Genomic DNA, 23551 nt, shown 5'->3' with positions numbered 1-23551 from the left:
TCTCCTCGAGAGTAAGGCTTGGGGCTAATTGGCCACTCCCCTAGCCTATTTAAGGAAGGACGACGACTGAAGCAATTTGCAGGGAACAACTTCGTTCACTCTCCTTCGCGTCTTGATCTTAGTTCTCTGCAAATTGCTTCTGGGCTTTCTGCCAACCATAGTAAGATTACGATTATTTATTCTTTGGATTCTTGTAGGCTGTTAAGAAAGTTAATTAACAGCCTTTGTTTGGAAAAAAAAACTGATTTAATTTAGTAAACTAAGGTTTGTACAGACTTTGTGTGTGCTGCGTTCTTTGGGGTCCGTAGCTGGGGCAGAACAGAAAGCTGCGTTTTGATATGCTTATTAGTTTGGGAAAGGAAAATTAGGGAAGGAAGCCAAAAATTGCAACGTGAACAGAAATTCCCCAAAATGCCTGAGAGCCGAACGGAATTGCTTTAAGACCCACATATGACTTAACATGTCAATATATTTTTTAAAAAATAAATTTCTTTGTTGGAGGTAAAACAGCAATGAGATTTTGATAACGGGGCTTGTTCCTCATCGGGCATATTTGGGAATAATCAGCAGTTCAGAAGGTTAATTTATGTAGAAGAAGGGGGTTTTTTTAGTAAAAAAAAAACTTACAGGAAGTCCCTGACATACGGCGAGAATTGGGATCAGGATTTCCATTGCTAGGCAAGACGGTTGGAAAGCGAGTCGCGTGCAATTTTTACATCCTGTTTTGCCCTGGTTGTTAAGCAAATCATGGCGGCTGTTAAGTGAATGGTGTGGTTGCAAAATGGACTTGTTGTAAACCACAAATAGCAACAGCACTTAAGACTTATATACCGCTTCACAGTGCTTTGCAGCCCTCTCTAAGCGGTTTACAGAGTCAGCCTGTTGCCCTCCAATAATCTGGGTCTTCATTTTACCGACTTCCGGAAGGATGGAAGCAATGGTGAAATGTAAAATTTGTTACTACCGGTTCTGTGGGCGTGGCTTGGTGGTGGTGGGTAATATGACTGAGTGGGCGTGGCCAACTTTTTTTTTTTTTTTACTTTTAAAACCATTTTTTCTACAACCTCTTCGGCTGAAGAGGTTATAAAAAAATGCTTTTAAGGCCTCTGACGATCCCAGCTGACTTGCCTGATCAGCAGAGGCTTTGTTTTTTTACTTTTAAAAGCATTTTTTTTGGCCAAAGAGGTTGTAGAAAAAATGCTTTTAAAAATTAAAAAAAAAAGCCTCTGATGGTTGCGCAGCTCAGCTGGGCAATGGGGGGTGGGGTGGGGCAGGGATTTTTGCTACCGGTTCTCCGAACCACCCGCCTCCATCGCTACCGGATCAAGTAATCCGGTCCGAACTGGGAGCATTTCACCCCTGGACGGAAGGATGAGTCAACCTCAAGCCGGTTAGGATCGAACTGCCGAACTACAACCAGCAGAAGTAGCCTGCAGTACTGCATTCTAACCACTACGCCACCACGGCTCAAATGGGGATCATGTGAACCTGGGATACTGCACTATGCCATGGTGGTGCAGTGGTTAGAATGCGGTACTGCAGGCTATTTCTGCTGTCTGCCAGCTGCCAGCGGTTTTGCAGTTCGATCCTGACCGGCTCGAGGTTGACTCATCCTTCCATCCTTCTGAGGTGGATAAAATGAGTAGGCAGATTGTTGGGGGCGATATGCTGACTCTGTAAACTGCTTAGAGAGGGCTGGAAAGCAGCGTGAAGTGGTATATAAGTCTAAGCGCTATTGGTAAGTGCCAAATACAGTACATACGGATTGCTAAGTGCCTGAATCATGATCACTCTGTTATTCTGTTTCTTTAATTTGAGATTTTACGTGGATATCTAGTTCCTAATAATATGGGTTACTATGTTATAATATAATAATATCTTATCTGGAGGAGGAGGAGGAGGAGGACTGTGGGGTCCTTGGTGCTCTCTGAGCTTGGTTATTTTTTTACAGACGTTTCATTACCCAACTGGGTAATATCATCAGTGCTAGAAGGGAGTGGGGTTTGTGGAAAGGAGGAGGAGGAGGAGGAGGAGGAGGAGGAAGACGATGACTGTGGGATCCTAGGTGATCTCTGAGCTTGGTTATTTTCTTACAGACATTTCATTACCAAACTAGGTAACATCATCAGTGCTTGTTGTGTTCTCAAAACCCCTCTCTAAGTTTGTTCAAAGCCCAAGTTCATGAAACTGTGCAATGAGGCACATTGGTTCAGCCCAGCCCGTTCCCAGAGCTCAAACCAAGCCAAAGCCGCTCGATGATGAGATGAGCAAACCTATAAATTTAATATATATATAGATGTGGGTGTGGCTTACCGATGAAGGCTAACGAGTTAGAAATAGATCTATATAAGTCTCTCACCTGGCAGCAGGAACTTGCTGACTGCCAGAAAAGAAAGAAGCCCAGAATCGAGTGGATGTGATTCTACTGAGCTAGGGCTGCAGAAAAACCTTGGTTACGTAGGAAAAACCTGGCTAGAGGAAAAATACACATAAATTCTACGAAGAAGTAAGAAAATAGATACTATACCTTTACAGGGAGGATACATGAGATGTGGGCGTGGCTTACTGATGAAGGCTAACGAGCCAGAAATAGATCTATATAAGTCTCTCACCTGGCAGCAGGAACTTGCTGGCTGCCAGAAAAGAAAAAAGCCCAAAATCGAGTGGATGTGATTCTACTGAGCTAGGGCTGCAGAAAAACCATGGTTACATAGGAAAAACCTGGCTAGAGGAAAAACACACAGACACACACACATATATATATACAGTATATAAACAATATGCTTTATCAGGTTGTGCAAAACCAGACCTGCAACACAACCTCTGTCGACAAAAGTGGAAACAAGTTTGTGAGGTAGGAGAAGCGACACCACAACAGAAGTGTTGGTTAAATTGTGTCTTCTTCGGGGAGTAAAACACAGGGACAAACAAAGAGGTCTTCCATCAAAACAGCTCTCCGGGGTGAATTTTCAAACCCATTTGTAACCTGGTTTGTGGGGCGATTTAGAAAACCATTACGTCTCCATAAGAAACTTGTTTTCTGAGCTCCAAGTTTAAAAGGCCGTATGAGGAAAATGGACGATGTGATGGGTGCCGAGAGAAAATATTGAGGAAAGAAAGCGAGAAAGGCCAAAGCACGAAAGGAAATGAATTCTGCAGGGATAAATTGAAAGGCACAAAAGAAAAAAGAAAATCTTTTGTTGGCTACATCAGTGGTTAAAAAAAAGAAAAGAAAAGATAAAGATGGACCTGATGCTTGCAGTAGATGGTAAGATAGCCATCAGTGATGGACAGAGGTCTTCAATCTCTCCTTTGCTTTCAAAAGAGACCTGGAAAATCGACAAAAGGAAGAAGTGAAAAGTCCAGGAAAGTTTGAAGAGTGCCTAAACAATTAGTCAGTGGAACAACTTGCCTCCAGAAGCTGTTAATGCTCCAACACTGGAAGTTCTTAAGAAGAGATTGGATAACCATTTGTCTGAAGTGGTGTAGAATAGAATGGAATGGAATAGGAATAGGAATAGGAATAGGAATAGGAATAGGAATAGGAATAGGAATGGATGGGATGGGATGGGATGGGATGGGATGGGATGGGATGGGATGGGATGGGATGGGATGGGATGGAATGGGATGGAATGTAGAGTAGAGTAGAGTAGAGTAGAGTAGAATGTAGAGTAGAGTAGAGTAGAGTAGAGTAGAATGTAGAGTAGAGTAGAGTAGAGTAGAATAGAATAGAATAGAATAGAATAGAATAGAATAGAATAGAATATAGAGTGGAGTAGAATAGAATGTAGAGTAGAGTAGAGTAGAGTAGAGTAGAATATAGAATAGAATAGAATAGAATAGAATAGAATGGAATGGAATAGAATGGAATGGAATAATAGAATAGAATAGAATAGAATATAGAGTAGAGTAGAATAGAATGTAAAGTAGAGTAGGGTAGAATGTAGAGTAGAGTAGAGTAGAGTAGAACAGAACAGAACAGAACAGAACAGAACAGAACAGAACAGAATAGAATAGAATAGAATCTGGAAGGGACCTTGGAGGTCTTCTAGTCCAGCCCACTGCTCAAGCAGAAGAGCCTATACCATTTCAGACAAGTGACTGTCCAGTCTCTTCTTAAAAACCTCCAGTGGTGGACCACCCGTGATTTCTGAAGGCGAGCTGTTCCACTTGTTCATTGTCCTCGCTGTTAGCTTATAATATCTCTCTTCCTTCCTTCGCCTCAAAATAAGATGTTTTGCCATCAGTGATGTTTCTTCAGCTTCCTGCTCTCACTTGACCTGGCGGTTTTCCGTCCTTGTCCTACGCCACTTCGGTGTTCTGAGCTCGGCCAAGCTCCGCTAAGTGCTGCTACCTCGTATCACCTTTTTAAAAATCAGTATCCATTCTTCACTTTTTCCTGAGCGTGTGTTTAACGTTAAGTAGGTGCAGAAGGATCTGAAAATGTCGCCCAATAGATAGAAATGGACTCTTCCAACGCTGACCTCTGAAAGGACTGATTTTCTTTTATGAGTGAAGATCTCTTTAGGCTTTTAGGGATGGTTGTTAAAATAGCATTTGGGCTTTTACTGGAAGAATGGCAGGATGGGGGTCTAAACGTTCCTAAAAGTGCTCTAAAGCATTTCTCTGGAATTGAGCTTGACTCTATGGCTTCCATCAAGATTGACCTTTCTTTCTTTGCAGCCACACAACTCAACAAGAGACCAACAAAACCATCACTACGTGCACAAGTGCGATCCGACAGCTGTCCGAGGGCATCCGAAGCTCTTCCAGGGTGAGTTTTTGAAACTCTCAAGTGAGTTGGGAGTTTACAAGCTGTATTAAGCTAAGAGTACACAACCTACAGTTAGGGGTCTTCTGGATTTCTTTCCCCCCATGCCCTCACTCTGCTAAACACCTAACTCCCATGGCACTGTTTTATGCCTAAAAAGATTTACTCATGTAGTACGGCTGTATTGCTATTATCTTCCTCTTCTCATCTTTCTAGCCTTCTCCTATTGGTATCTTAGGGTTTATCACTTGTTGTTTGTGTCTTATGATCTGTGATGTATCATTTTGTTGTTTGTATGTACACTGAGAGCTTATGCACTGGGGATAAATTTCTTGTGTGTCCAATTGCACTTATCCAATGAAGAACTAGTGTATAGTATTCTATTCTATTCTATTCTATTCTATTCTATTCTATTCTATTCTATTCTATTCTATTCTATTCTATTCTATTCTATTCTATTCCCTCTCCATTCTATTCTGTTCTGTTCTGTTCTGTTCTATTCCATTCCGTTCCGTTCCGTTCTATTCCATTCCATTATTTTATTCTGTTCTGTTCCGTTCCGTTCCGTTATTCTGTTCTGTTCTGTTCTATTCTATTCTATTCTATTCTATTCTATTCTATTCTATTCTATTCTATTCTATTCTATTCCCTCTCCATTCTGTTCTGTTCTGTTCTGTTCTGTTCTATTCTATTCTATTCTATTCTATTCTATTCTATTCTATTCTATTCTATTCTACCACTGTGAAGCAGTATATGTCTAAGTGCTAGTGCTAAGAAGGGAGGGAGGAAGGAAGGAAGGAGGGAGGGAGAAAGGGGAAGAGGGAGGGAAAGGAAGGAAGCGAGGAAAAAGAAGGGGAAGAGTGAGGGAGAGAGGAAAGAAGGAAGGAGGGAAGGATGGGGAAGAGGGAGGGAGAAAGGAAGGAAGGAAGGAAGGAGGGAGGGAGGAAGGGAAGGAAGGAAGGAAGGAAGGAAGGAAGGAAGGAAGGAAGGAAGGAAGGAAGGAAGGAGCCAGCACCGTGGTGGCGCAGTGGTTAGAATGCAGTATTGCAGGCTGACTCTGCTCACTGCCAGCAGTTTGATCCTGACTGGCTCAAGGTTGACTCAGCTTTCCATCCTTCCGAGGTGGGTAAAATGAGGACTTAGATTGTTGGGGGCAAGAGGCTGACTTTGTAAACCGCTTCGAGAGGGCTGTAAAGCACCGTGAAGCGGTATATAAGTTCTAAGTGCTATTGCTATGGGGAACATACGAAGCAGAGTGGACTAACCTACATTTGGTTGCTGGCCTGATGTCCTTGCTTCTCCACATTCGGCTCATGTTCATCCTTGCTCGTGACCAAGTGCAATCCGACGTTTTATTTCTAACGGCTAGAGCTACCTATGTTGATGAGAAAAAAAGAAAAAGATAATTGAAACATAAACTCCATCTGTCCGAAGGGCTTCTGTGAACTTTCGGCATGGAGCACGCGAACGAAAACACGTTTCTTGCGAATTGGCTCTCTCTTTTCTATTACCAAAAACATGCCCCACAAAACAACACAAGCCTTTGCTTTTCTCTCTTGAGGCTTTCCACGCCTTCAGCTTTTCTACCACCCTGAAACGGAAGAACAGGGGACACAAGTCAGGTCGTCCTCGAGTTACAGCCACAATTTATGCTTGCGAAGGGACACATTTGTGAAGTGGGTTTCACGGTTTTTCACAACCAAGCTCAGAGAGCGCCAAAAATCCCTCCTTTTTGGTCACCACGATCTAAAAAAGATGTTGAGACTCTAGAAAGAGTGCAGAGAAGAGCAACAAAGATGATTAGGGGACTGGAGACTAAAATATACGATGAATGGTTGCAGGAACTGGGCATGGCTGGTCTAGTGAAAAGGGGAGATCGATTACAGTGTTCCAATATCTCAGGGTTTGCCACAAAGAAGAGGGAGTCAAGCTATCCTCCAAAGCACTTGAGGCAGAAGTGAAATGCTACCAGTTCAGACGGGTTCGCCCGAACCGGTAGTAATAAATGCTACCGATAAAAAGGTTGAAGTGTATTATTTGGAATAGCTGATAAAGAAAAAACTATTTGAGATTGGAATAAGAGAATTTAAGAAAACAATTGGGAATTGTATTATGTTATTTGAATTTAAAATTAGGAGCATTGGAGTAAGATTGATATTAAATTGATTTTTTTCCCTTTATTGAATATGTTTAACTGTTGAAATGTATTATTTGGAATAGTTGATAAAAGAATTGAGTAGAATAAGAGAATTTAAGGAAATAATTGGGGATTGTATTATGCTCTCTGAATTTAAATATAGGGGTTCAAATTTTAAGGAGGGAAAAGAAAAAAGGAATTATACTAGCATGAGACGTTAAGATGAAGGGTAATATTATTTTTTTAAAATTTAGAGAAAATAAAAGATACAAGAAAAATTGAATATATAAAATTGTGTTAAAGATGAACAAAAATCTGTAGAAATTTAAAACCGGGCCAATATTCTGTTCAGAAAAGATGCATTGTATGTTTGTTTGTGTGTTTTAAAAAATAATAAAAAACTTTACAAAAAAATAAAATAAATGCTACCGGTTCGGGCAAACCGGTAGTAAAAAAAAATGCTGGTGGTTCAGGCAAACCGGTATTTCCGACGATCAGCAGTGCCGCACAATTTATATTCGCTAGAAAGCAGGAAGTGCAGACTCAGAAAAGGCTTCTTAATCCTTTTTTAGCACTGCGAGGTAGCGTACCATGCACGCGTGCGCAAAGCAAACCAGTAGCGAAGCCAACCGGTAGCAGACTTCAGAGCATTTCACCCCTGACCTGAGGGTAGGACAAGAAGCAATGGATGGAAACTAATCAAGGAGAGAAGCAACTTAGAACTAAGGAGGAATTTCCTGACAGTTAGAACAATTAACCAGTGGAACGACTGGCCTCCAGAAGTTGTGGATGCTCCAACACTGGAAGTTTTTAAGAAGAGATTGGATAACCATTTGTCTGAAGTGGCGTAGGGTTTCCTGCCTGAGCAGAGGGTTGGACTAGAAGACCTCCAAGGTCCCTTCCAACTCTGTTATTCTATTCTATTCATTCAATCCTGAGCGATAAACACTTTTCCTGTTTTTCGGGAAGGAATGTCTTCTGCTCAGACATTTTCTTGAGTTTCTCATCTACCTTATAGCCTATTTTTCTCCCAAACCCTGTCAGGACTCTTGTAAAGCTTCCCTGAACAGAGCTTAAAAAAAGCGATTTATCTAAATAAAAGATCTTGGGGCAAAAAAAAGAAAAAGGAAAAAAAAAACCTTGCAATGATCTTCAAAAATGTGCTAACAGAAATTATAGTTCGGAAGGTTTCCGTCTCTTCTCCGACTCTTCCCGTGCAGACACGGCGAGCTGTAAGTTCACCGAAGGGCCAAATGAAAGCAGGAGGAGAAATAAGACAAAAGCCTTCTTATTTATCTCAAAATCCTATATCAAGATGCAAGAAATTGCCTTTTTTTGTTGTTGTTGTTTTGCTTATGTCCAGAGTCTTGTTCTGAGACAAATTGGGTCCGCCGGGAAGCAAATGAAGACAACTACTGTGTTCTGCTACAAAGGCGAGCCAGAAGTCGGAGAAAATAGAAATACTAATAAAGGAACTAAAAGGCAACACCTCCTGACCCCGTAATGCTATTGCACTTTTGTCAGCCTCGACAAAAGCCAAAACGACAAGAGGAGAATTTGGACAGGGACCAACTTATTTTCTGCCACTACTCCTGCTGCCCTTACTAAATCCTAAATAATAACAACAACAGCTGTTTGTGGGGGAAAAGGAAGAATGAGACACAGTTCCATCGTGAGGTTTTCTGGTGCTTGACTTTTAATTGTCTCCTCCTCCTCCTCTTCTTCCTCTCCCTCTCTTTCTTCCTGCTCCTCCTCCTCCTCTTCCTGTCCTCTTCCTCCTGTTCATCTTCATCCACATTCTCTTCCTCTCCTTCTCCTTTCTCCTTCTTTCTCCTCTTCCTCTCCTTCCTCCTCCTCCTCTTCTTCCTATCCATCTCCTTCCCCTTTCTCTCCTCCTCCTTCTCTTTCTCTCCTTCTTCATCCTAGTCCTCTTTCTGTTTCTTGCCTTCCTCCTCTTTCTCTGCTTCTCTTCTCTCTCCCCTCCTCCTCTCCTTCTCCTCCCCCTTTTCTTCTTCTTCTTTTTCTTCCTCCTTCTCCTGCTCCTCTTTGTCTCCTTCTTCCCCCTCCTCCTCCTTCTCCTCCTCTTCCTGTCCTTTTCCTCCTGTTCATCTTCATCCACATTCTCCTCCTTCTCTTTCTCTCCTTCTCCTTCTTCCCCTCCTTCCATCCTCCTCCTCCTCTTCTTCATATTCTCCTCCTTCCTCCTCCCCCTCTTTTTCCTACCCATCTCCTTCCCCTTCCTCTCCTCCTCCTCTTCTTCCTCCTAGTCCTCTTTCTATTCCTCTCCTTCTCCTTCTCCCATCCTCTTCTCCTCCTCCTCCCCTTTTTCTCCTTCTTCTTTTTCTTCCTCCTCCTCCTGCTCCTCTTTGTCTCCTTCCCCCTCCTCCTTCTTCTCACCCTCCTTCTTCTTCCTTTCCTCTTCCTAGTCCTCCTCTTCCTCTCCTTCCTCTTCCTCCTCCTCTTCCTCTCCTCCTCCTCCCCTCCCCCTTTATAGCAACATTCTGGGACTTGATTTAAGACATTACAACTAGCCCTTTACAAGTTTGAATACAAATACAATATTTCTTTATCAGCAATCCCCTTTGAGGATTAAATCAAGATACACTAGTCCTTCAGCAAGATACGATACAAAAGTAGAACATAAATAATCAATAAACATGTTATACCTTAAAAACTAATGAAGGTATTATGTACGGGACACCGTTTTGAGACTTTTTTTGAATACATTCCTGACATTCAAAATAATCTTTTGCTTGTCTTAGATTTTTTTCTTTTTAAATTTGATTTATATGCCGCCCTTCTCCGGAGACTCAGGGCGGCTTACAATGCGTTAAGCAATAGCCTTCATCCTTTTGTATATTTTATACAAAGTCAGCTTATTGTCCCCACAAACTGGGTCCTCATTTCACCTACCTTAGAAAGGATGGAAGGCTGAGTCGACCTTGAGCCTGGTGAGATTCGAACTTACAGTAATTGCAGGCAGCTGGTCTTAATAACAGGGTGCTTTAGTCTGCTGTGCCACCAGGCCCCTGATTGAACAATGAATGAAATAGTTTTGGGGCTGGGAGGGAAAGGATAAGCACCATGGGTATTTTCAGCAACATATCATTAGGGAAGCATTGTACAAATCATGGCAAGAGGTTAGGAAACACTACACCAAGATCCCACGATGGCTATCGACAATGGAAGCACAAATATACCCCAATGCCATGGATATAGCGAAAATGAGGACTTATAAAGAACTACTGAACAGTAAAGGAGAATTACAAACAAGACAAGAATTACAAAATCAGGGTATAGACATTGATTGGTGGCCATACATGCAAATAGAATCAAGATACAAAACGGATCGGGCACAATTTGGATTCCAAAATGAACCAAATGAATTGGATAAAATATTACAAAGTCCAGATGAGAAAATGATTACCAAAATTTATAAGTACCTACTACAATACAAATTGGAAGAGGAGGTTGTCAAAGAAAGCATGATAACATGGGCCCAAAACATAGGATATACTATTGAATTGGATAAGTGGGAGAATTTGTGGAAGATAAACTATAAGATGACACTGTCCATACCCTACAAAGAAAACCTTTACAAAATGTTCTACCGATGGCACCTCCCACCGGCGCGTCTAGCCAAGATGTTCCCAAATACATCTTCGATGTGTTGGAAATGTAAATCACAGAAAGGGACATACTACCATCTCTGGTGGCTATGCCGAAGGGCAAAACAATACTGGCAACAAATTAAAACAATGATTGAAGAAATTACGAAACAAAAACTTGAAATGAGACCGGAAACCTTTTTATTGGGAATCATCACAGCAAATTATACCAAAGAAATAAAATATCTAATCATTCATATCCTCACAGCAGCACGTATACTCTTTGCCCAGCATTGGAAATCTGAACAGTTACCTACAGAAGACAAAATAATAACTAAAATTACAGAATGTGCAGAATTAGATAAGCTTACAAAAGAAATACAAGAGAAGGATGATACTGATTATTATTTAGTATGGCAAAAATGGTACGGCTGGCTGGAGGCAAAAATAGGAATACAAAGATAGTTTATGACTAATCAATAGAAATGTATAGAAGTAAATAAGGAATCAATTATATATATATATATATATATAACCGTGTAAATAGATGATTATAGACATTAATATAAATACAAAAATGGAAAATACTCCACCGTTATAGTAACTTCTAAGAGTCAGTCATTGGACTGAATCGATGTTTGTTAGTTTTGTATGTTATTTTATGTATTTATGTTGGTTTTGTTTTTTCTTTTTATTATTAATAAAAATTAAAAAAAAAAAAAAGAAATAGTTTTGGGGCATAATAAAGAATGTTTGAAATTATACCATCACACTTTGGGGACTTAAATTCATAGCCTTGATCTTGAAATCTTTCTCAGAACCACTAATTGTCATTTACTGCTTTGTTTTGCTTTTCTGTTTCAATTAAAACACAAATTTATTATTGTTTAAAAAGTCAAAGCAGGTCAAAGGAGGCTAAAGTTAGTTAAACGTGGCCCAGCTTCAGAGCCACATTATAAATGCATGACGATATCAAAGCTTGTAAAGATTTTGCGATCGGAATGATAATATGAATACAGATAGTCTGAACTGTCCTTATCAGATGCCTGAAATATATTTAGCATTTCGTGGCCTTTTACAGTCTTCCTAATCTAATATTTACACCACGGTGCATAGCTCATGTTTGACGGATACTTATAGGCAGAAAACCAGAGAGATTCCTCTCGCCAACTCGTAAAATATTCTAGTGTCAAACCTCTTTATCAATGTATACTTTCCGGAGATGGATTTACATAAGTAAAATATTCTCCTATCAAATCTCCCATCAATGTAAATTTTCTCGAGATGGGTTTATAGAGATAAAAACCCTACTTCCAGTGATTGAACTATTTCGGCAATATCTTATTTAAAACGTCTCGCCTTCCGCTTCTCAAACTGCTGGAGTGTTAGCTAGAGATCGGGAAGGACCATTGTCAAGGGAGGAGAAAGTTGGAGAGATGGCGTGGCTGTTATTAGAATATAAAACATAGAATAATAGAGTTAGAAGGGACCTTGGAGATCTTCTAGTCCAACCCCCTGCTCAAGTAGGAGACCTTACACCATTTCCTTTTATGAAAATTTTAGACCTTACACCAGTGCCTTTTATCAGGTTCGCCTGATCCGCCAGTTGCGTCCCTTTCTGGATCGGGACGCCTTGCGCACGGTCACTCATGCCCTAGTCACCTCCCGTATGGATTACTGTAATGCTCTCTACATGGGGCTCCCCTTGAAAAGCACCCGGAGGCTCCAACTGGTCCAGAACGTAGCCGCGCGGGTGATTATGGGCGCAGCTCGTTACGCCCATGTAACACCTCTCCTACGCGAGCTGCACTGGCTCCCGGTGGTCTTCCGGGTGCGATTCAAGGTGTTAGTTATCACCTTTAAAGCGCTCCATGGCTTAGGACCTGGGTACCTACGAGACCGTCTTTTGCCACCAATAGCCTCCCACCGATCAGTCCGTTCCCACAGAGAGGGTCTCCTCAGGGTACCGTCAGTCAAATTATGCCGACTGGCGACTCCCAGGGGGAGGGCCTTCTCTGTGGGGGCTCCAACCCTTTGGAATGAACTGCCCCCGGAGATACGGAATATCCCTGATCTCCGTGCTTTCCGCCGTGCCCTCAAGACCCTGATGTTCCAACAGGCGGGCTAAACTTACGAACATGTGAATGATTTTTTAAATGTTATCTAATTCTGGGTTTTATTTAATTGACCAAACTAAGTAATAATTTTAATTAGCAATTTTATGATGTTTGTGTGTCTATATTTTTCTTGACTGTACACCGCCTTGAGTCCTATGGGAGAAAGGCGGTATAGAAATATAATAAATAAATAAATAAATAAATAAATAAATAAATAAATAAATAAATAAATTTCAGACAAATGGGTGTCCAGTCTCTTTTTGAAAGCCTTCAGTGATGGAGCACCCACAACTTCTGAAGGCAAGTTGTTCCATTGGTTGATCGCTCTCACTGCTAGGGAATTTCTTCTTAATTCTACGTTGCTTCTCTCCATGGTTAGTATCCATCTATTGTTTCTTTCTTGCCTTTTGGTGCTTTGGCAAATAGTTTGACCCACCTCGTCTTTGTAGGAGCCCCTCAAATATTGGAACACTGCTATCATGTCTCCCCTAATCCGTCTTTTCATTAGACTAAACTTCTGATGGCGAACCTATGGCACGCGTGCCCAAAGTGGCACACAAAGCCATCTTTCCAGGCACGTGAGCTGTTGCCCAACTCATCTATAGCTGTGCATGTGCGCATGCCCCAGTTGGTGTTCGGGCCTCCAGTGCACATGAATGCAATTCCAGAGACTCAGCTGGTCTTTGGAAGGGTCCTGTGCATGCGTGCACCTTTGCACGTGTGTGTACATGCGCAAAGCTTTCAAGTTGCCATGAGCAGGAGGGAGGGAGAACTGAAGTGAATTCCATACATTCTTTCTGACCGCAATCAGAAGGAGGGTGTTAGGTTTCACAGCCAGCCAAAGTGGTTAATTGGAGAATGTGATTTATGACATGGCCAGGGAGGAGGGGAGAGACAGGGTCATAGGGGAACGTAAATCTACGTGGGATCAGTCCTAACTGCATCCCAGTATTGCCGGAATGTTGCTCCTAATAAATGACTATATTTCCTTTGAAGTTTGGATCATGGCTCATGAATTAATTAGGGCATCTTTCGGAAACTTGACAACTGCACACAATGCATGCATGCACAGATGGTGTTTGCACGCATGCATTGCGTGCACGAAAGCCATGCGCATGCACAGATGGTGCAGTTGTATGCACAGCACATGGGGGAGCCACGTGAAAGCTGTGCACATACACAGATGGTGCGTTTGCGTGCGCAGCGCACAGGGGAGGAGCCATGCGTAAGTGAAATGCGTACCTGTTTGACACTCGGTTTGTAAAAGGTTCGCCACCACTGGACTAGACATACCCGATTCCTGTAATTGTTCTTTGTATGTTTTAGCCTCCAGCTCCCTATTTATTTTTGTTACTTTTCCCTGCACTCTTTCCAGAGTCTCAACATCATTTTTATATTGTGATGAGCAGAACTGGATGTAGTATTCCAAGTATGGTCTTACTAATGATGCCAGGGTTCTGACGGATGCCCTAATTAAATCATGAGTCTTGAGCCAAGCTTCAAAAGAAATCCAGTTATTTATTAGGAGCTTCATATCGGCAGGTTCCCAAGTGAAGCCAGCTCTGACCCTATGTAATTTACGCTTCAATTATGACCCTGTTTTCCCCCTCCCCCAGGGTGCATCATCAATCACATTCACCAACAGAGCAATTTCGTGGGTTGTAGAAGTCACTCCCCTCAGCTGCTGTAGGTAACCCTGGGATACAGCCTTGAGAGAGATAAACGTGGAATGTGCATCTGTCTTTGGCTGCTGGGCCATTTCGCCGGTTTCCCATCCCCACTGGCCTATGGCAACTCGAGAGCAGGCCAGGGATGCTTTGCGAGTTGATACACAATTTGTAAAGCTGTACTAGAACATCATGTGATCTTGATTCGATCCCTCTATTAATGCAGCCTGGGATTGCATTGGCTTTCTTTTTTTTATTATTTTTTGGCAATAGCCTTTGTCATGTGAATGTCGGTTAGCTTGTAGTAACAATATTGCTTACTTCCTTGGTGACTTTGGTTCTCCTGAACTCTATAGGAATGACCCATAGGGCATATGAGTGAAAGGTTGGGACCGAGAATAAGATTGCTTACCGCCACAATGGAGTGAATGCGAATTCTGTTTAACCCTGTGGTTCTCAACTTGCGAATTCAGAAGGATATCTTTATTAACCTATCTCATAAATGAAGGAAGATAATGCTGTGGCATTTAAAAGTCTATCAAATCCATCCATCCATCCATCAATCTGAATAGAGCTGGAAGGGGACATTGGAGGTCTTCTAGGCCAGCCCCCTGTTCAAGCAGGAGACCCGATACCCGTGATGGCGAACCTATGGCACGCGTCCCCGAAGTGGCACGTGGAGCCATGTTGCCTGGCACACGCTGCATCGCCTGTTCCTCTTCTGTGTGCATACGCGTGCGACAATCATCTGGCCTTTTTGCTGGGCTTCCATTTTCCTGCGTGAGCATGGGCGCCAGCCAGCTGATCGTCGTGTGCGCACTAGAAACCCGGAAGAGTAGCCGGCTGAAACCGGAAGCAGAAGGAAGACCTGCGGGAGTGCAAGGCCAGGTACAAGTGCCAGATGGTCAACCAGTTCCAGGCCATGATGTAGTCCCACTGGAACAAGTCCCTCCGGCTCTTTGCCACCAGCGGCACTCCCCTCCAGCCTTTGCCCAAACAGCTGGCTCAGTTCAAATTGGATCTGGCCGAGAAGGGGGCTAAGCAGAAGCACCTCACTGAGGACTAGGAGCATAGGCTTTCCAAGCAGAGGGAAGACCTATGGGACTGCAAGGCCAGGTACTGGCACCTGGAGGCTCAGTGAGCTGAGATGGTCAGCCAGTTCCGGGCCATGATGTAGTCCCACTGGAACGAGGCCCTCCGGCTCTTCGCCACCAGCAGCCCTTCCCTCCAGCCTTCACCCAAAGCCCCACACCAGGAGGCCGAAGCAGACCCCAAGTCGGAATTTCTGCTTCCCTCTGACCCACACAAAAAGACCCCGAAGGGGGAGACTCTCTGCAGCAACACTAACATTCATTGCACGTATCCATCCCAGGGGCCGTAGTTTGAGGATCCTTGATTTAGTGCAATATAAAAAATGCAAATAATTTTTCTGCGGACCACCAAAATTTTCTTGCGGACCACCAGTGGTCCACGGACCACCAGTTGGTGACCGCTGCTTTGGAGAATAGGTTTACCCCCTCTTCTTTGTGGCAGCCCCTCAAATACTGGAATACTGCTGTCATGTCACCCCTGGTCCTATCAAATTGATGAGAACTTCTTCAATAAATCAACTGGCTAAGAGACATGTTTGTGAACCTGGAGCTCTTAAATCCAGAGATCCCAACAAGAACGTGTAAAACAATGCCTTCAAAACCTTTTATCTACAAAACACTCGGAAACGGTTCCACTTCAAGGGCAAAAATGATGGTTTGGAGGTCTGAAAATAGACCGTTTTCCGCATCGTGGAAATGATTCAAATAAGCTTTGTTTTGACCGTTGATGAAAGTGCTTGAGACGGTCCATTTTAGGCTCAAATCAACAGATTTGCCTGCAAACCAAGGTGTTTGACAGCATTTAGCATGAGCCACGAGGTTTAGCATGGAGAATATTTCAAGATAAAATGTTTTATGCACTTCTATTTCTATCAGCTTGGCCAACCTGGATGTTATTAGACGGTATCCTGAATGTCTTCGCTAGCCGTGATGGTTAACGGCCAGAAGTTATGGGGGTTGAAGAAAAACTGAAAAGCTGAGATTGATGACCACTGCGGTTTAATAGGGCTAATGTAGAAATTTGAAACGTGTCCCTGTGCTTAAATTCAGTACTAAGATGACCTATTCCCAAGGAATAATGCCAAAAGAATCATTACCGAACTCTATTATAGATTGAATTAATAATTTGTTGGCCTGATTTGCCAACTGCCCCATCTTCTTGGAATCGGATCCTTATTTCTGCCCCCATCATTTATACATTTATTCATTTTACGTATTAAGGAAATTTATATGGTTGCCTAACTCTCTTGCGGTGACTCCGGGCAGCTTACAAAGATTAAAAACCCCGGTACAAAGATCCTCTCCACCTCCTCCTGTTGGCAACAAGCAGACCACTCTCTTGTAGGCTCCATCCTACTCTGGGGTCCCCAAGGCCATTGGCAAAGCCAGGTCTTCAGGGCCTTGTAAAAGAGCATCAAAGTGGAGGCCAGTCTTATCTCTGCAGGAATGATGTTCCACAGGGAGGGAGCCACCATGGAGAAGACCCTTCTTCTTGGTCCCATCAGATGGATCTCCTTAAAAAGGGGACCTATAACATCTCCTGCCTCTCTCCTCTTGGGGGGGGTCAGGTGGTTGTAACTGAGGGGAAAAAATGTTCCTTCAGAGGGAGGGAGCCACCATGGAGAAGGCCCTTCTTCCTGGTCCCACCAGATGGACCTCCTTAAGCAAGAGGACCCATAACATCCCCTACCTCCCTACTTTGGTGGGTCTGGGAGATATGAATGTGAAACGATAATCTTTCAAATTTGATGAGGATGATGTTATTGTTGACCTAGGCTTACTGAGTCATTACAAGACACAATCAGTCCCAAATAAACCTATTTTATTGTAACAGCTGAGAATTACGTTCATTCCCAGCTGAGTCCCAATTAGTTGCAAAACAAGTCCTTAGGAAGAAATCCTTCGAGATAATCACCAACCTTTATCTTCTCTGACACCCTGCCAAAGGCCTTACTTGGCAAAGCCCCACGAAGTTCAGAAACAAACAAGAGATGCCGACTGGAAACAGAGTTAGCAACGTTGCTTACCCGCAAAGGGCCCCAAGTGCATTTGTTTCTCTTTTAAGCCTTATGGGAGGGGCCAATCATCTCCTGACCTTACTCCCGGTCCCAGTCCCTTTTGCTTTAGCTGTTCTTGCCTTCTGGCAGTTCTGCATACCTGTGCACTAGGAACAGGCTCCTCCTGTTCCTCTGCCTCTCTGCTGTCCGACTCTGGGGGCTCCGGAGTCCGCGCATCGCTCCCAAATGGCCTTGGCCCCATCTCTGCCTCTGACGCAGAGCCCTTGTCCGGGCCTTTCCCTGACTCCAAGACTGGCCCATGGTCCTCCCCAGCCTCCTCACTGTCCTACTCCGCTGCAGACTGCTGGCGGACCACAACAGTTATCCATTCAATCATTCCGACTCTTCGTGATTCTATGGGCCAGGTCTCTCCACGTCCTTCAAACTGTCACTATTTCTGTGAGTTGTTCTACGCTCTGGCTGGTGTCACCTTTGATAGTGTCCATTCATCGTGTTCTGTGATGATCTGCTTTCCTTTCACCGCTAACTCTTCCCAACAAAATTGCTTTTTCCAGTGAATTCTTCTGCATCGTCATCATCATTTTCTTTTAACGACCCCATAATCCCTTGCGGAGTGGAGATTGGGCAACTGAGTGTTTTAATGGCCGGATGCCCTTCCTGTTGCTAATGCGGAGTTTTGTTCAGCAGATACATTTTCAGTGTGCCCAGAGAGAGAGAAATATCTGCCTCTACCTAGGATCGAACTCACAGCCTCCTGATTGTGAGGCATGAGCTCCACCTCTAGGCCACCGCACCACTCCAGTGAATTCTCCTGCATGACATGACCAAAATAAGTAAGATACAGTTTTGTGGGGTTTTTTGCCTTCCAGTGACATGCCTGGTGTAACATGTTCCAGTACTTGCTGGTTAGTCACCTTTGCTGTCCAAGGAATGTGTGTTGTGGCCCGCCAGTGGCCTGCACGGCTTGTGGCTGATCCCGACGACGAGGAGGCTGGTATGGTGTCATGCCAGCAGCCTGTTTAGCCGGCGCTCACGTCAGACAGCGAGGCGGCCGAAGAGGATGTGGTGCCAGAGGCAGAGACTCAGCCAGGGCCTTCAGAACCTCCAGAGGCTCCTTCAAGTGGAGAGAGCGTAGTGGAGGAGCCTCTCCTCAATGCTCGAGCACGCAGGGCTGCCAAAAGGCAGGAGTGGCTCCTCAGGAGGAGGAGGTCTACTCGAGAGTAGGGCTTGAGGATAATTGGCCACTCCCTTAGCCTATTTAAGTCGCGCACAGCTAGTGCTTTTTTGCTGGAAACAACGTTTAATTATTACGCAGAGTATTTTGGAGAGTGAGTTTCTTATCACATCTTGGTTTCTGGGCTGGTTGCCAAGCTTTGTCGGACTTTGTTTATTCTTGGTACTTTATAGCAGGCTAATAAGGACATTTGCACCGAAAGCCTGCATTTTGAAAGGGGTCTGTTTATAATAAACGGAGTTTTTGGAGCTTGGTGTGTGTCACACTCCTTGGGATCCAGACCTGGGGCAGGACAATATGTGAGAGCCTTCTCCAGCACCACAACTCCAACGAGTCCCATTTTCTTCCTGTCTTGCTTTTTAAGGTCCATCTTTCCAATAATCCTCCATCAAAGCTCTTGATTTGTCTTGTTCACAAACGTTCTACCGAAAGTGTGCTAACCCCTTGAGAGCCCTTCTGGTTTCCACGTTCACCTCTAGCTCCAGTGTAAATGAAATTCTCCATTGTTTTTTGAGAAGGGACTTGTCATGCCTTTGATCATCTGGCAACAGCTCGTCCAATAATTCTGGGTATTGGGTCTGGGATCACCATTCAGGCAATTTCATTGACAACCTGTGCGATGACATACATGTGGTTGATATACGCTGAGATGCCTTTGAGGGTTTCTTGGGTGAAGAAGGGAACAGAATGTGCCTCTCTAATCTTTCCATGATATTGCAAACAGAATACACGATACAGGGTCTGAAATCTTAATCAAATCTTATTCACCAATAATGAGCATTTGTTTGATGAGAGCGCGGATAAGGGAAGATTTTGGCCCAGGAGGGCCCTCAAAATGCATCATAAACATCTCAAGATGCTTCATAAACATCTGTCAAATGGAAATCAATTTCAAAACAAACCTGTCTGCAAAAACAAAACCACCAAAGCACATTGAGATGCTTGATTGTTGCATTATCCCAAAAGATTTTCATAGCAAAATGATTTTGTATTATATCATCAGTTCTGTGTTAGACAAACTGTCCTTATCCTTATCTGCTTTCTCCTGCTCGTTTTAGATTTAAACTTATTGGCCTAAGGTTAACACGGCTCACCTGACTTGATGGTGGGGAATGGAAGGATTTAAACATTCTTTGCAGACAGCTGGTCCTTTGCATTCTTTTGGGAGAGTCGTTGAGGCCACTTGGAGGTTTAACTGTGTTGTGTGGCCATCTGTGTCCTGGTGGCCTCAACGACTCTCTCTAAAAGGATGCAAATGACCAGCTGTCTGCAAGGGGTATCAATCCTTCCATTCCTCATCATCCAGTCAGAGCTGAAAAAGCTTCTTGGATGAGAAGCAAAATGTCTTCAAAAGAAAAAACAAGAAAGTCCAGTTGCCACTTGAAAAAGCATCTTTGGGACTTTGTATGAATTGTTGAGGTGCTGATTGTATTTGTTCATCTCTCTCTCATTCGCTCTTTCTCTCTCATAGCAAGAACGACTCCAGCTCGACCGGCTGAAGAATCAACTTTCCGATGCCATTCAACGATATGGAACGATACAAAAGGTAAGAGAGGCAGGGAAGGACCCTGGAAATGAGAGAAGTCCATTGCCTTTTCTTTCTTTCTTTCTTTCTTTCTTTCTTTCTTTCTTTCTTTCTTTCTTTCTTTCTTTCTTTCTTTCTTTCCTTCCTTCCTTCCTTCCTTCCTTCCTTCCTCCCTCCCTCCCTCCTTCCTTTCTTTCTTCCTTTCTTTCTCTCTCTCTCTTTCTCTCTCTCCTTCCTTCCTTCCTTCCTTCCTTTCCTTCCTTCTCTCTGTCTCTCTTTCTTTATTTCAGTTATAAGTATACTATTTCAAAACTGGAAGTGCTGCATTGTACAGTTAGAGGCCAACTTCAAAATATCTTCCTCCTGTTCATTGTTGGTTTAATTTAAAATTTTTGATTTCATTTCCTTCTTTCCTCCTTCCCTCCCTCCCTCCCTCCCTCCCTCCTTTCTTTCTTTCCTTCTTTCTTTTTTCTTTCTTTCTTTCTTTCTTTCTTTCTTTCTTTCTTTCTTTCTTTCTTTCTTTTTCTTTCTTTCTTCTTCCTCCCTCGCTCGCTCGCTCGCTCCCTCCCTTCTTTCTTTCTTCTTCCTTCCTTCCTCGTTCCCTTCCTCCTTCCTTCCTTCCTTCCTTTCTTTCTTTCCTTCCTTCCTTCCTTTCTTCCTTCTTTTTCTTTCTTTCTTTCTTCTTGCTCCCTCGCTCCCTTCTTTCTTCTTCCTTCCTTCCTTCCTTCCTTCCTTCCTTCCTTCCTTCCTTCCTTCCTTTCTTCTTGCTTGCTTGCTTTCCCTTCCATTCCAAGAGACAGTTCATACTGTCCCAGGCACGTGACAGCCCAATTTCAACCAGCAAAAAACTTTTTGTTCCACAGATGCTGTTTCTGCAGCAACCCCTTTGATTTCCCATCCTTATATTTATAAGTCTTGCAATCTGTTTCAACTCATCCAAAGCATCCTTTGTAAATGGTCTGGTGACGTCAGGAGCTGGGATGGAGTGTGCAAATTGACACTTTTCTCACCCTTAATGGCTGTCAGTTGTTTTTTTTTTCAGTGCTGAATTTGATCTGGAAGCCACGTTTTTTGAAATCGAAATGACCACAGCTTTCTTAAATGCCTATCCTTTCAAAGCTATCCCATCATCTGATTTACTTCCCCCTCATTTTGGGGAGCAAAACGAGTCATCATCGTCTTTTAACAACGCCATAATCCCTTGCGGGGTGGAGTCTGGGCAACTGAATGGAGCTAGCAGAATGTTTGAATGGCCGGATGCCTTTCCTGTCGCCAATGCGGAGTTTTTTTTCCAGCAGATACATTCTCAGTGTGCTCAGAGAGAGAAATATCTGCCTCTACCTAGGATCGAACTCACAGCTTCCTGATTGTCAGGCAAGAGCTCTGCCTCTAGGCCACCGCACCACTCCAGGGAGCAAAATGAGTATTGTAAACAAATGCTACACATTATCCTGATCAATGATAGTGTTGCTGCTGTTGTGTTCCTATTATTATTTTTATACCATTGACATTATTGTTATTATTGTTATTTCTCGATTGACAGAAAATTGCAGACAAGTCCAAGGCTCTGTTTCCAGTGGGTCAGAGGAGTAAAAAGCAGGTAAGCGTAGTTTTATTCAAGAGGAATATTTTGTTTTTCAAGCTTTGGGGTCAAACCATGAATTTCCTTCTCGATTCTGTTCTACAAAGTTTTATATGATTCAAAATGTTTGGGTTTCTTTTGTTCCTTTGTCCCTGTGAAGGGACTCATCAGCCTTTACTCGTAATTCTCCCCAGATCAGCGCCTGAAGTATTAGACATTCTAAATCTTCATATGATAATAAATGACACTGGAGATACATTGGTAGAACAGAAGCATTTGCATGCTTTCGAACTGCTAAGTGGGCAGGAGCTGGGACAAGGAGCGGGAACTCACCCCGTCGCATGGCTGCGTCTCAAACACAGACTGTCAGATTTCCTGCTTACAAGCTCAATGTCTTTAATGGCTGAACCATTGTGCAACTGGATATTAGTTAGAAGCATTCTATTCTGTTCTGTTCTGTTCTATTCTGTTCTGTTCCATTCCGTTTTGTTCTGTTCCACTCCATTCTACTCTATTATTCTTTCTATTCTATTCTATTTTCTTCTGTTCCATTCCGTTTTGTCCCACTCCACTCCACTCCACTCCACTCCACTCTGTTCTGTTCTGTTCTGTTCCATTCCGTTTTGTTCCACTCCACTCTATTATTCTGTTCTGTTCTACATTGTAGTCTATGTTGTTCTGTTCTGTTCTACATTTTGTTTTGTTTTGTTTTGCTTTGTTTTGTTCTGTTCTGTTCTGTTCTGTTCTGTCTATCATCTATCATTCCATCCATCCATCCATCCATCCATCCATCCATCCATCCATTATCTATCTATCTATCTATCTATCTATCCACCCACCCATCCACCCACCCATCCATCATCTATCTATCCATCCATCTATCTATCGATCTATCTATCCATCAAGACATCCAAAAAATTATGTATATATCTATGTATCTATGTATGCCCCCCTCTTTCTCTCTCTCTCTGTTTACATCCAGACATCTATCTATCTATCTATCTATCTATCTATCTATCTATCTATCCATCCATCTATCCATCCATCCATCATCTATCATCTACCTACCTACCTACCTACCTACCTATCTATCTATCTATCTATCTATCTATCTATCTATCTATCATCTATTGGATATTTATCCCACCTGTATTGCTATATTAAAAAAATTCAAGGTGGCAAACATTCATAATACGCCTTCCTTCCTTCTTTTCCTCAACCTTTTGAGGTCGGTTGGGCTGAGAGAAACTGGCTCAAAGCCACCCTGCTAACTTTCGTGCCTAAGGCAGGACTAGAACTCACCATATCCAGGTGACTGGCTGGCCCAAAGTCACCCAGTCAGCTCTCATGTCTAAATGTAAGAGATGACCTGATGCTAAGGCGGAACTAGAACTCACCGTCTCCTGGTAATTAGCTCAAGGTCATTCAGCTGGCTTCCATGCCTAAGGTGGGACTAGAACTCACAGTCTCCCGGTGATTAGCCCAAAGTCCCAGCTGACTTTCACGCTTAAGGTGAGACTAGAGCTCCCCATCTCCCGATGATTGAACGAAAGTCGCCTAGTTTGCTTCATGCCACTGAATTACACCACTGCACCAAATCAGCTCCCGTGTTCCTGCTACTATTCATTTTTCCTGTTTACATCACTTGTGCGATGCACAAAGGAAGCGTGTGGTGACCCTCGGCTTCGATTCACCATTTTTTTAAAAGAAATAAATTAAACTCTTAAGTTTGCAGAGATTCCCCTTTCATGCTATTTAACCCATTAAAATAAAACCCCACCAGAGATAAACTCTACCGAGT

General features: G+C 43.1%; 1 protein-coding gene across 3 annotated transcripts in view; it reads left to right on the top strand.

The window, feature by feature from the left end:
• Nucleotides 1-23551, top strand: part of TSNARE1 (t-SNARE domain containing 1) — a 298959-nt gene that overhangs the window by 124497 nt on the left and 150911 nt on the right. For all 3 annotated transcript variants that reach the window (XM_060681797.2, XM_060681796.2, XM_087890951.1), the window contains 3 exons: nt 4684-4774; nt 20115-20189; nt 21712-21768. In XM_060681797.2, the coding sequence (XP_060537780.1) occupies nt 4684-4774; nt 20115-20189; nt 21712-21768 (223 nt within the window). The remainder of the gene's footprint in view (nt 1-4683; nt 4775-20114; nt 20190-21711; nt 21769-23551) is intronic.

This window comes from Pantherophis guttatus, chromosome 3, assembly GCF_059756535.1.
Source record: "Pantherophis guttatus breed Tessera chromosome 3, ASM5975653v1, whole genome shotgun sequence".
NCBI classification, from domain to species: Eukaryota; Metazoa; Chordata; class Lepidosauria; order Squamata; family Colubridae; genus Pantherophis; species Pantherophis guttatus.
The sequence above is the reverse complement of the archived record's forward strand: the minus strand, read 5'-3'. Positions and strand labels throughout refer to the sequence as shown.